This window comes from Gracilinanus agilis, chromosome 6 (assembly GCF_016433145.1).
Source record: "Gracilinanus agilis isolate LMUSP501 chromosome 6, AgileGrace, whole genome shotgun sequence".
Taxonomy (NCBI): Eukaryota; Metazoa; Chordata; class Mammalia; order Didelphimorphia; family Didelphidae; genus Gracilinanus; species Gracilinanus agilis.
This window is the reverse complement of record NC_058135.1, coordinates 201,180,428-201,194,861: the sequence shown is the minus strand read 5'-3', so window position 1 is coordinate 201,194,861 and position 14,434 is coordinate 201,180,428. Positions and strand designations below refer to the sequence as shown.

The following is a 14,434-nucleotide window of genomic DNA, read 5'->3' as shown; positions in this document are numbered from 1 at the left end:
ATATCCTCAATGGTTTTCCCATGTGTAAAATAACAGAGATTTCCTTGGGGAGACACCTTTTTCTTGCCTTTTACTGCTTTGCTTCGAGGTAGTTGGTAGGTAATCAGATGAAATAATGTATGTAAAGCACTTTGCAAACCTTAAAGCGCTTTATAAATGTAAGTTATTATCATTATCATCATTATTATTATTGTTAGGCATCCAACTGCTACAAAATCATGTATGGATTAGGTCATCAGCACAAACCTTTAAAATATTTGCTCTCCAAGTCACATATTACATTATATATTAAAACTTTGTGCACAAAACAAAACAGAGACAAAATCATATATTTAAACTCAAAAAGACATACAAAAGTCACAAAATACTATTAAAAGAGAAACATCAAGTTCCATTTGTACTGCAAAATTCCACGATGGTCAGGTGCAAAACATAGAAAAATATACAAAGAGTAAATCAAATGAATAATGCTAGTGATTTAATATAAAGACAAATCACAAGATTGGAAATATCTCAAGAACAAGAAATGCTTATCATTGGGCAGAAATAATGTTGATGTACAAAAGGGGATAGTGCAAGAATGCTTCTGCGGCCTAGTTCTTCTCTTCACTGGGGAGCTCGTGGTTCGGAGCTGGCCAGCTGGCCCCAGGTGCGGCAGGGAGACTTAGATTCCACTCAATGGGCTGATTAAGGCACATCTTAATGGGCTTCAAAGGACTACTTGCTGTGTTCATGTCAGACAAACCCTGATTCTCATCAGTTTTCATTTGTAGCACGCTGGAAGAAAAAATGTAATGCAATTTAGTTTTATTTTCATTTCAAGGCAAGCAAATCAACTTTCTGGACAGAAACTGGTTATTTGGCTCTTTTTCTTAACCAATCTAGTGCAGACTTAGTAAAAATGGAAACATTATCCTCCTAAAATGGCATTTATTTTTCTGGGGCCAGATGTTTTGTTGAACTGAAGGAATTTTGATTCTGTGACTGTCTACCCAGTATCAGGCGCAGGGTGGGGAGAGGAATACATAAAAACTGTAAATCTGCTCTCTGGGAGCTCACATTCTATCTGGGAGCGGATAATGGGGAGCTTGAGGGCCCGAAACGCAAAGAGCATACAAAAGACACCAAATGGCCCGGCCAGGGGCAGCAATTCCAGAGGCTTCTCTGAGGCAGACGAGAGGAAGCAGCAGCTCCGGCGCCCTCTAGAAGGTGGGAGCCTGGATGTCTGGATGGAGGTGGGTGAGGTCCGGGAAGGCGGCCTTTGAAAGACCAACGGAGAAGTGCTGGCCTCTATCTGCCTTTATTCTGTTCCCAAGGAAGGCAGGAAGCGGCTTCTGGCGTGGTGGACGACGGAACTTGTGTGTGTGTGGGGGTGGGAGGGGGTTAGCGCCCAGGCAGGGGCCAGGGGAGGTGGAGGCGGGACGACTACCTACACTGGGCACAGACTGAGGGGGAGCCATGGGGAGGGCTCCAGGTAGCAGAACCCTGCGCCTAACCGAAGGGATGCCAGAGCCGGCCTGGGCAGCCCGGCGACCACAACAATGGGGCACTATGTGCCCATCACGGCTTGGAGCTGACAGGCGTCAGATGACCTGCCGTAAGTGGCACCTTCGGGTGGTAGGGCTGAAGCTCAATCCAGTATTCCTTCCACTTTGCTATTTTCACGTTAGAAAGAAAACCCTTTAACCCAGATCTGCGGGTCACACAAAGCTGGGACCTGGCTTTCTTCCGGTTAGGCGAGGGGAGGGCGGCCTCACCCACAATGCTCAGCGCTCCAGAATGGTCATGGCCACGTGCCCACAGCTGCGGGGTGATAGAACAGAGCGTCCGCCCCAGGCATCCTCTGGTCTGGGGCATTTCCGGGTTTCTGCCCCCAAGCCGTGGCCCCTGAGCTGGATAAAGGTGAGGGGGCGGTCTGCGGTGTACTGACGGTAAAATCAGACTCAGGTCTGAAGATCTTGGTCGCTGCCATGAAGAGGGTTTTGAATTTTCTGGCGACGATCATCTGATGACCAAGTTTAGGAATGTGGAGAACGTGGAGGTGGCCAATGACGCCGGTTAACCAAGCTATCTTTTCTTCAGCGAGGGTCCCCAAGACCTGTACTGCTCGCTTTTGTCAATCCTGCCGCGCTTTAAATTTCGCTCCCACCTCCCCACAGGTTCCCTCAGCTTTAGCCTGCACCTCCCTCCCACCTCGCATCCTGGGAGAAGGGGCCCTCGATACAGGAGGAGGGAAGGGAGGGAATAAGCATTTAGCTAGTGCCTACTGTATGCCAGGCACCACCCTGAGTGCTTCTTACAAATCACATTATTTGATCCTTATAATAATCTTGAGAGAGTTGCCTTTATTATCCCCATTTTTTAGTTAAGGAACTGAGGCAAACAGAAGTTAAATGCCTTGAACTTTCCTCTTCTCTTGCCCAGAATCAAGGCTTTCTGCCACTTTCTGGCCATCTATACCCTATGGTGCCCCCCCCCCCCTTCTCCTCTATATTGACCTTGCCTCATTAGAACAGAAGCTACCTGGGGACAGGGAAAGGCTTGCCAGCTTCTATTTGTATCCTCTGCACTTAGCACAGTGGCATGCTAAGTGTTTATTTAACAAGTGCTCTCATAACATTCTGACAGTTTTCACTAGATTATGATTATGCCAAAATTTACTTCAGGTATGACCAACTATTTCCAGACTGTGACTTAAGATATAAGAATGAGAGACTCCTAGCTATGGAGAGAATACACTTAAGGGCTGGTAAACCCATTTATGTCTGGAGCTTGCAATCTGATCCAAAGGACTTTAAACTGAAAGGGAATGTGGAAAAAGATGTCTTTTGGTGGCTATAAAGTGAGATCACACAAAATGGGACACTGTAATGTAGAAAAAAATAACAAGAAAGACAACCATAAAATTGCACAAGACATAATTCAAGATTGGATCCAGCAATAAAAACCTGTCATCAATATTGAACATCAATATTAAAGAAAACAAATCCTGAGTAACAAGGAAAGTGAACTAGAGATACAAGTAGGCATATTTTACTTAAAAGGCAACAATTGAAATGGAGTTGAAGGAAATTCAGGGCTGAAATATAATCCTGGGAAGGTATATTTTATTCAGAAAGAATAAGATAGACCAAAGGGGGAGGAGACAGAATGGAATTCCATTGACAAAACCTACTCACGTGTGGAAGTCCACAACCCAGAGAGTGAATTCCTCAAGGTGGTGAACACTGGGGAAAGACTGGAGGTAGAAACAGAAATGGTAATTTTATTGATGCATATTACAAACCATCTGCACAGAAAGAAGATATATAGATGATAAGTTTTAAAAGGGCGCAAGCCTGACACAGAGGCATGGTACTGTATTCATGGGGCATTTCATTCCTTAAGCGGTCTGGAGATTTCTGCCCCAATCAGGGCAGCTAAGCACTTCTTGACTATGAAGGGACAAATGGTAGAGGACAAATATAAAAAACATGATCTGTTCTAAGAATAGTGTCATGAGCACTAATGCTTAGAATGAACTGAGGCTAAGCAGGGATGCTAAAGACCACAAAATCATTTTTCAAAAGTTTTAGTGGAAAAAAAGATCAAAGAGAGGATGGAATAGTATCAGATAACAGAGAAAGCAGAGCTACACAATTGCCATTTTGCTTCTGTCTTCTCAAAGAAAATGATTCTTGGATGAAAGGAAAGAACTAAAACAATGAATTGATAGCTTAAGTAAGGAGGTAGGAAAACAGCTTTCTCAAGTAATACCCAGAAGCCTTTAATGATTTTAAGTCACTAAGTCCAGATAAACTATATCCTAGGCCATTGAAGAACTGATAAATGTGTCTGCGAAGTTATTATTTGGGGAAGATCACAGAGAACAGAACTGAAAAAGAATAAATGGTACCCAATTTTTTTTTTTGTGGGGGAAGATAATGAAATCTTAGATTGACTTTAATACCTTGCAAAATTCTGGAACCTTCTGTTGCAGATATTGCAGATTTGGAGCAGGAAATAACCTTCAGGGTTATCAAGAGTAACTCCCTCATTTTATAGAAGGAAAATAAAGTTAAGAGAAGTTATATGTTACCCTCAGGTTGTAAGTGTCTGAAGCTGGATTTGAACTCAGGATTAACTGACTCCAAGCACATCATTCTATCCCCTGTATCCCAAGCTGCCTGGTTAGTGAATATCTAGAAAAGTACACTTATTTAAAAAAAAAGTCATTATCACCTTGTTAAGAAAAGGTTGTGCCCAATGAACCTTCTGTTCTTTACTGATAGGGCTGCTTGACTACTGTATCTGGTGAAGGCTCTAGATTCAATTTACCTAGATTTTGATAAAGTCTCTACTGTTTTTGCATAAAAGATGAAGCTATGTGAGCTTAACAGCAGTATAATTCAGCAGATCAGGCCCTAACTAAACAATTGTACTTAAGGGGAAGTCATTAGGGGTTTAACGTCTCCTGTGAAGTGGCTCAGTGATTTGTGCGTAACATTTAGAGATTTGGGTAGAGATACTTATTGGACTTGTATATAGCACAAAGCTGGAAAGGCCAGCCAAAACAATCTCAATTAGCTGTAATCTACGGGGAAGAAATTTAACAGCAATAAATGCATAAACTTTCATAGCTCTCAAGCACAAGACAGGGGAAGTGTGGCCATCACAAAATTCATCACATAAAAAGTTTGTTGATTTTAGTCAAGGTGGCAGGCACTGATGATACAAAGACAGAATAAATAAAATGAACAGCCCCTCCCCTAACAATTTATATTCTATAGAGACAAGTAAACATAAGTATATGGTAAAGTAAGTTTACATAAATTACATACAAAATAAAAATAAATACAAGGCTATGTGGGAGGAGAGGAAGCAGGAAAGGAGACATGTTACCAGTGACACTTAAGTTGAGCTTTTTTAAAAACCCTTACCTTCCATCTTAGAATCAATACTGTGTTTGGGTTCCAAGGCAAAAAAGTGGTAAGGGCTAGACAATGGGGGTTAAGTGACCTGCCCAGGGTCACACAGCTGAGAAGTATCTGAGGCCAGATTTGAACCCAGGACCTCTAGGCCTGGCTCTCAATTCACTGAGCTACCCAGCTGCCCCCTGGAAAAACATTTTTAAATACAAAAAAAAAAAAAAAAAAAAGATTTCAAAGGAGGCCAATTATATTGAAATACTTATCAAAAATTTTTAAATTATTTTTTAAAAGACCCTTACCTTACTGTATATTGGTTCCAAGGCAGAAGAGTGGTAAGGGTAGGCAATGGGGGTTAAGAGACTTGCTTAGGGTCCCATAGCCAGGAAGTGTCTGAGAACAGATTTGTCTCTAGGCCTGGCTGTCAATCCACTGAGCTACCCCACTGTCTTCTCCCCATTTTTTTTTAAGTTCACAATAAACCCCCGAAACTGCAGCAGGTAGTATTTGAGTTGAGCTTGGAAGAAAGGTAGGTAGGTATTCTATAGGTAAATGTGAGGAGGGATGGGAGAGATCCTATATCTACAAAAAGCATGGAGATAGGAGATGTACTGTCATGTGTGGAACAGCAAACAGTTTAGTTTGGTTGGAACATAAAGTATATGAAAGAGGGTACTGTGCAACAGGCTTGGAAAGGAGAGTTGAAGCCAAACCATGAAAGCAGAGAAATTTGTATGTTATCTTAGAGGCAAGAGGGAGTGCCTAGAGGCTCTTGAGCAGGAAAGAGGGGCTCATGGCAAACCTGTGTCTGACAGCCATGCAGGAAGAGAGCCTAAAGACCAAACAAAGATATCTTCATAGTCCAGGTGAGAAGTGAGGAGGATCTGACCTGGGATGGTGGCTGTGTGAGAGACAAGGATGCTCATGACATCACAGAGGTAGAACTGGACGAGACCTGGCAAGTGATTAGACTTGAAGGTTGTAAGGGAGAAGGAATTCAAGGCTTGACTCCTAGACTGCAAAGGCTAAGTGTTGTAGTGGGATGTCTTGCTTCGCATATTGATTGGACCAGGCAGTGTTTCTAAGGTGGGGCACTTCTGGATCCTAAGTTTCTAAGATACTCCTTTTATTGTCGGGGCAGCATCGAAGGGTGGAAAGGAGCCTGGGGTTCAGTTGCCCATTCCATCATTTTGTGACCGTGGACAATTTTCAAGCCCTTGGGGACTCTGTTTCATCATCCGTAAAAGTATGGATTAGACTGGATGGCCTCTTAGGAGCCCTTCTACTTATTTCCCAATTCTGTTTTCATGGCATCACTCTCTACTCAGTCTCCTCTGGTCTGACCACTCCTTGGTCTCCTTTGAAGGATCTTCATCCACATGAGGCTCAATAACCCTGGGAGGTCTTCAAAGTTTTGTTCTAGGTCCTCTTCTCTAATTCACTTGGTGATTTCATCAGCTGCCATTCTTTCAAGTGTCTGATCTATGCAGGTGACTCAGTTCTACAGGTCTGGCCCTAACCTTTCTCCTAACCTCCAGTCCTACAATTCTAACTGCCTCTTACATAGACCAAACACAGTGTCTGATGGCCATCATGAAACTCATGAACAGTCAGACTTGACTGAACACCAGTCCCTTTACCTGAAATGTCCTTTCCTTTCCTCCTCCAAGCTCTACTTATCCATCAAAACCCAGATTTTCTTCTCTTTTTCAGAAGCTTTCCTAATAACTGATTCTCCCAGCACTTCTATTTATGCCAAAAATGAATCATAATTATGTTAAATGCTAACAGATTTATTTCCAACTAGCACTCTGAATAAAGGGATTGCATGCTATTCTATTTGTCTCCTTGACAGTGGAAGTTATATGGGACAGAAGCAGCCTTGGTCTAGTCCTACTTCTCCCACTTAGTGACCTGTGACTTTGGATCAGCCTCAAAAACTTTCTGAACCAGTTTATCGGTAACAAGAGTTGCCCTATCTATCATACACAACTATTGTCAAGAGAAAGATGAAGCATTTCATAAAATATAAAGCAGAATACAGTATTTTCCCCAGTAAACCTATGATTTCATTCGTGGATGTTGCACTCTCCAACTATGCAGAATGGCAATTCATTTATAATGGAGTCTTGGTTGCCCGGGGCACTGCGAAATTAAGCGATTTTCCCAAGGTTTCACAGATATTCCTGTCAGAGTCAGAACTAGAACCCAGTGCTAGGAACAGTGCTCAGCTTAGGGGTACAAAGACAAAACAGTCCCTTCCATGGGAGGGAGTTTACTCGCTAGTGGGGAAGATAACAGGGAAGCAAACAGGCACTTCCAGTGTAGGAGAAAGGTAACCTTGTAGGGAAAGTCTCAAGTAGAAGAAGAAATTGGAAAAGACTCCTACCAAAGGTGGCATTGGAGCTAAATCTTGATGAAAGCCAAGAGGAGGGGAGAGTGGAAATTATCACTGTCACAGAGGGCAGCAAAGACAAAGATAAGGAAAAGAGAAGAATATTGTGTGTAAGGACAGCACGGAACCCACTACAACAGGATGGTGGCCACAGCGGAGTGAAATATAGACAAGAGGAGTAGAAAAGGGTCACAACATGAAATGCTGATGAAGATGATGACAGAAGGTTTTCTATGAGATCCTGGAGACAAGAAGAAATGTCTTCCCATATTTACTGAGATAAAAGCACATTTTCTGTGTTGGAATATGAGATATTTGGAAAGTGTGACACATCTTTGGAAGGCCAGGGTACAATCCTCCAATAGACTCCAGGAAAAGATCAATAATGATCAGTGTTTAATTTGGCTGCAGAAAGGAAGTTTATTGAGTTTTATAATAGTCTATATATGAAGACACATCTGTATGCATACAGATATGTATATTATATACCATCAAAGAACAAAATAAAAGGATGTTAGAAACTTGATTTTAAATCCATGACAAGAATATGCTGTTTTTTCACATTACAGCTGCCTGAATTGCTAAATAAGAATATTTTACTTGATAAAAGTACTAAGGCTCCTATTAGGCCTGATGAAATTATCATAATGTTCCCAAATTTTCTTATTGGTTCTAAAAAGCAGTTAAAATTTAAACTGTGAATTAGAAAGGAAATTATTTCTGGCAATTTAAAAATTAATTACCAATTGCCTACATAGAGAATGGCCATGGGAACTCCTGGATAGATGCACAATTACTGGAATTCACTGAGTTTGGATGGCATATATCTATCTACAAATTAGTCTTCATGTAGAAGCTCCATAAATAAATGAAGCTCTTTTACTTCTGGCTGAATGTATGGTACTCAATTCAATTACCACTTGTATCATGCTGCTGTGTAAAGCACAATTTGCCTTTATCAGATTTATTCCAATGCTTTTGCTGGACTTTAATTGAAATGGGTAGGGAGAGCAAAGTTTTCAAGTTGTGAGGAGCAGCTATGTAGCTTTGTGGAGAGAGAGCTGGGCCTAGAGATGGGTGGTTATGGGCTCAAATCTGGCCTCTGACACATAGGAGCTGTGCAACACTGGGCAAGTCACTTAGCCCCAGGTGCGTAGCCCTTACTACTCTTCTGCCTTGGCAATGATACACTCTGAATGGATTCTAGGACAGAAAGTCAGAGTTAGAAAAAAGTTTTCAAGTTGTGTAGGTACATTGTAAAAAGGTAAAGTTTGATTTTAGGTTAACTAAACAAGGCGTTTTCACTGTCTTGATGTAACTGTTTCTAGGTATTTCAGGATTAACCACTCAATTAAAGCCATTCACTTAAGTAAATTAATTTTCATTTTATTGGTTGAAAATTATATGTATTTAACTGTCACTAGTAGTTTGAAATAGAGTAATTCAGAATTTGTAATAATAGCATTGAGTATGATTTTTGAGTAAATATTTGGGCAACATTTCTTGAAATTAGGGAGATCTGAGTAAAAATGCAGACTGACGATAGATATATGACCCGGGGCATGTTGGTGAACTTTTATATGCACCTTAGGCAGCTCCTTAAGACACATAAGTCAGGTTGCATTTATATTAGTGTAGGAAGTTCCCAGTTCAGGATTTCCCTATATTGACAAAATCAGAAATCCTTTGCATATGCTTATGACACAGTATTTACAGTATTCAATGTCATTATAATTAGCAACTTATTTGCTTATACCCACATCTTTATTTCGAAGGTCTACTCCATCTGAATATGACACAGAATTTTAAAAATTAAGCTAAAACTCTATTCTCCACCATTGGTGTAAATTTAGTCAATTTTGACCCCATACATTATCAGCGCTCTAAGACAAGGTTCTTAAATACAATGCCTACCCTTTTTAAAAATAGTATATTATTTTAATATAACTGGTCTCATTTGTAACCTATTCATCTTATTTTATACATTCGAAAACATGATTCTGAGAAAGAGTTCATAGGTATCACCAGACTGCCACAGGGGTCCATACTAAAAAAAAGTTCAGAAATTGTTCTAATATCCATGTCATCCTATGTAAGTTTATGTTTCTGGTGAAAGTAAAAATCAAAGAAATTAAAATGTTATTCAGTTTCATCATACATAGGGTCACTGATTTAATTCAGTTGTTACTAAGTCCTGCAAATGTGAAATTCTTAGTGTAGGGATAGAGGCTAAGGCTTGTGATTTCTTTGGCATAAGGAATTCTTTGGATAATGAAACTCCTTATTGCAGTGCAGGTCTATATCCTTGATAGTTACCTAGAGCAGTGATGGGCAAACTACAGCTTGTGGGCCAGATGTGGCCCCCTGAAATGTTCTATCTGGTCATGCAACATTATTCCTAACCTGGGGACAGCTGGGTAGCTCAGTGGATTGAGAGCCAGGCCTAGAGACGGGAGGTCCTAGGTTCAAATCTGGCCTCAGATACTTCCCAGCTGTGACCCTGGGCAAGTCACTTGAGCCCCATTGCCCACCCTTACCAATCTTCCACCAAGGAGCCAATGCACAGAAGTTAAGGGTTTAAAAACAAAACAAAAAAAACCCCATTATGTCTAACCTGATGAATACAACGAGTAGTATACAACACAATGAAACTTCGAAAGAGTTGCCTTAGAAACAGACTGACAGATGAACATTTCCTTTCCTTTGGCCCCCTCTTTAAAAAGTTTGCCCATCAATGACCCAGAGCATTAAAGGTTAGAAGAAAAGGTCAGAGAAAACATTTGAACTCGGATCTTTTTCGTTCCAGGGCCAGATCTCTACCATACCCACCCTGCCTTTCCTTTTCTTTTTAGCTAGGTAGCATAGTACAGAGATTTGGACTTGAGGTTAGACCACCTGGCTCTATTTATTACATATGATCTTGGGCAACTAATTAGTTTTGGTTGTTGCTAAACTTGGGAAACCATATTCTAAGAACCAAGAGTTTTTTGAGCTCCTTCCTAATATTTATAAAATGGAGATGATATAACCTAGATCAAGTATTATGACAAATGCTTCATAAAGTGAAATAGGTCTAGTTTACAATTGTAAAATAGAAATATTCTATGACAAGAGCATGTTCACAAAATTTGGATTTAGAATTGATGCTTAAAAGGTGGAAAAAGTGTACATATACACCCTGACTCTTCACCTTGATATCCAAGTGACCCAAGGTGCTTTAGAGCTATACCTTTGATTGCACAAGCACTGCATAAGCTTCAGCAGGAGTCAGTGACAAGTCTGTATGTTTGTTATTCAGGGACCAGACTAGTTATGTTTATAGAGACTCATCAACATCATGGCCACTTTTAATGATTTTTTTGACAACAGGAAATTTAGAAAACCATCCCCTAAGACATAGTGGTTTTACAGTCTGCATTGGTGGAGGAAGTACCCACACTGAAAAAAAATTATAGAGATCCTTAGACTAAATGTATCCACCCATTTATGTACATATAATTATAATATATTCATAAAATACTTGGTACAGTATTTGGCACATAGTAGACTCTTAAAAAATGGCTGTTCCCTTCACTTCCCTTATTTAAGTATGTTTATTCAGTTATGCCCAAATGCCTTCAGTGTGTCTTAAGTGGTGCTGAGTTCTAAAAGGCCCTGCCAGTAGAGCACAGGTCTGTTAAACCTTGGAGTTTTGGGATTCAGTAACAATCTGTTGTTCAAGGAAGAACTTAGTTGGTTCAGAGAAGCTTAACATCAGGTTGGCCACAAAGTGATGAATTTTTCAGCCAGAATAACTCCTGAAGAACATCTACTAAGTTGTACTGGGGTGTCAAGCTTAATTGGTGGAAGATGCACCCAAATGGATAAAAAATAGTTCTCTGAAATAATGAAGCACATATTTTATTTTTAAATGTATATACATGTAAGAGACAAGCACATTCCAAAGAGAATGTGCCAGAGCTTGAGGATTCAGTCTAAAAACTTTTGTTTCAATTTTAACTAGTTTTGGTTGTTGCTCTATAGGGGAAGTGACATTTGTTAATTGGAATTTGGGGAATGCCATCTAAAAGTATATATATACTTTCTTTTTAGATGGCATTTCCCAAATTCCAATTAACACATTCCATGAAACAAGTAATAACCAAATATCCTATAATGTGAGAGGGAAGAGAGGCTACCTTATAAAATACTAGATTAAATAACTTAAAAGATTTTTTTAAAAACTCAGTCAAGTAATACGTTATTATTTCCATGTGCAAATATTTGATACACATCTGTTTTGCTTACTCATTAAAACCTTTCAGGGGGGCAGCTGGGTAGCTTAGTGGAGTGAGAGTCAGGCCTAGAGACAGGAGGTCCTAGGTTCAAATCTGGCCTCAGCCACTTCCCAGCTGTGTGACCCTGGGCAAGTCACTTGACCCCCATTGCCCACCCTTACCACTCTTCCACCTATGAGACAATACACCGAAGTACAAGGGTTTAAAAAAAAAACAAAACAAAAAACCTTCCAAGTAAATCATGCAATTTTTTTAACTGATAAGAATAAGTTCTCATATTTCTAAGGGAGCTTGGGGAAATCTAGCTGCTTAGCAATAATACTGATTCTTTGGAAATATTCAGGATGATTAGTTCCAGAAGTTCTTAAGACATTGTGGTCTTGTAGAGGATGACATCATTACAAGGGGGTCATACTGTTCTCACTACTTGTAATACTTAATAGATCTTTAAAGCAATGCTTAAATCCTTTCTTGTATCTGTTATGAGTAAGATTAGAGATTAGCAAAATTGTGGGGAGAAAAGGGAAATGATAGAGTTGGAGGGCTGTGTTCATTAAACTGCAAATGAATTGATCCAGTAACATTACTAGTAGAACTATAAGCATATAGAGATCAAAAAAAGAGAAAGGACTCATAGAAACAAAAATACTTTAAGTAACTACTTTGGTAGTGGTGAAGAACTGGACACTAAAGGGATACTCAGCAATTTGAGAATGACAGATCAAATTAAACTACATGAATATAAAAGAACAGTATTGGGCCATTTAAAAAATGATCAAAGGGACTAAATCAGAGAAACCTGGGGAATACTTGTATGAAGTCATTCAGAATGAAGTGAGGAGAATAAGAACAATTTAAACAACAAATAAAGATAAAATAATTTTGAAAGTCCTGAGAATTCTGTATTCTCAATTCCTTGCATACAGAAGGGACTAAATATTTATAACTGGATTGAGCAAAATTAAGCAGAGAAAAGCTGTTAGAGTATAGGGCTAGATTTGGATTCCTGGTAGCAGTCTAATTCCTAATAGTGTTTTATGAAACTGGAAGGAAGACCAAATGATAGTTAGACTTTTAGACATAAAAATATCCCTAAGGGCTTTAGAGATGGCCCTGATCTTGATTAGGCTTTGATTCTCATGTCCCTTATTTCCAAGGGGTTGTGATGGAGGAGCTTCTGAGGCCAAGTGCTTGAGTATGAAAGTATGCTTGACCTGAGAGGCTGAACACAACCTTGCTTTATTCAACAGATAAAGAGTATATAATACAAAAATTCTTAACCTGGGATCCACAGACCATTTGAACCATGAACTTGGTTTTATCAAACAGTTAAAGAGGTCCATGACACAAAAAGGATTAAAAAACCTTGTTATGATGAAAAGAATATTTTACCATGAGTCAGAAAATCTAGTACTCAAATCTAAGATCCATTACTTATTAGTTGGGTGAAACTGAGTAAATAGTTTTTGAATAGTGTGGCATTAGTAAAGTGTGTTGACAATGGGGTCAGAAGACCTTTGATCAAATCCTGCCATTTCGTTATCTATATCACTTTGGGCAAGTTATGCAATCTCCTTGGGTCTCAGTTTTCTCATCTGTAAAAGGGAGATGGCCAAAATGGCCATTAAGCTCCCTTCTAGTTCTAAATATGAGATATTATGATTCATTATATGATGGAGAGTGAACTTGGAGGAGCCCTCATCTCATATTCCAGACTCCCACCCTAATTAGTTATGTGATTGGGCAAGTCAGTTGATCTAAACCTTATTTTCTTCATCAGTGAAGTGGCACTGATAACATCCATAATATTAAAACACCCTATATGGTTACCTCCCTCCCTGGGCAGTAGGCATGCTTTGTAACAACCTGGTAGAGAGGTGGTAGTATGCATTATTGTAAGATGAACAAGGCTTAAGAACAAACAATCTGGTGTGGGTCAGAATCTATGTTCACAAATCAATCTTAAGAAAGTTAGTATGGGATAGTCACCAGTGCAAAATATGGGAATTCAGAAATGGAAAAGATTGTAATGATCTATAAAGTCAAGGGCATCTGAAGTCTTAAATGGCATGGCTTCAAGAACTGAGATGGAGGGAGGCAGAGGGAATAGTCAGAGCAAAGAAAAGAATGCAGAACATTAGAGCATCTTCAGGAAATATTAAATGATCCAGTGTGGCTAGAGCCCAGGTGAGAATAATGGAAAATTGCAAACATATATTTAGAGGAAGGGGAGCTCTCAGAGGCCTAGCTGCCCATTTAATATGCAGATAAGGAAATGGGAGCTGAAGGAGGGAGGATAAGTGACTTGTGATTAGCATCAAAGGGAGAATTTGAAACCAAGTTCTCTAACCCTAGAAGTAGGCTCTTTCCTCCATATTATGTCACCTCAGATCACTCGGGACTTTTCAGTCAGCTAAAAAGTTAGAGAAATAGAATGCTAAAAAATATCTTTTAGTCTGATTTAGTCAGAAAATGGAGAGGGTTCAATTAATCGACAGCAATGGAAGCTGGACCAGAAGGCAGAACAAAGGGAAAGAACACTGGTCAGACCACTGCGTTGGAGGAGAAAGGGAATGGCGGGGGCAGTACAGCAGCCAGAACGGAACCACTGACGACATGCAACAGGGCAAGGGACAGGAGGGGGTGGAGGAGCATGGCTGAGGTTTCAAGGTTCAATGCTAGGAGAGACCAGGGGTGTCCTTAACAGAAACACTTGGAGTCAAGGCCAGTTAGCTATTTGGGAAGAAGGGCAGTAAGCTGGATTGTGGCATTGGATATTCAGAGGATTGCGGAGAAGAAAGCATTTGGAAAACCTCAGAGCACTAGCCAAATGTGAATCAATAGCTCCGTCATCA

The 14,434-nt window shown here is 40.0% G+C and overlaps 1 protein-coding gene across 4 annotated transcripts in view; it reads right to left on the bottom strand.

Moving 5' to 3' along the window:
* Positions 1 to 312: 312 nt before the first annotated feature.
* The window catches only part of LCORL (ligand dependent nuclear receptor corepressor like), a 152,011-nt gene continuing 137,889 nt past the window's right edge, over positions 313 to 14,434 (bottom strand). Inside the window, exons 7-8 of one of the 4 annotated variants that reach the window (XM_044680116.1) lie at positions 2,695 to 2,715; positions 313 to 777 (exon numbers count right to left, since the gene is read on the bottom strand). In XM_044680116.1, the coding sequence (XP_044536051.1) occupies positions 594 to 777; positions 2,695 to 2,715 (205 nt within the window). In that variant the 3' untranslated portion in view covers positions 313 to 593. Of the gene's footprint in view, positions 778 to 2,694; positions 2,716 to 3,179; positions 3,239 to 14,434 lie in introns of all 4 variants that reach the window. The other 3 variants (XM_044680112.1, XM_044680115.1, XM_044680113.1) reach the window with 3 other exon arrangements.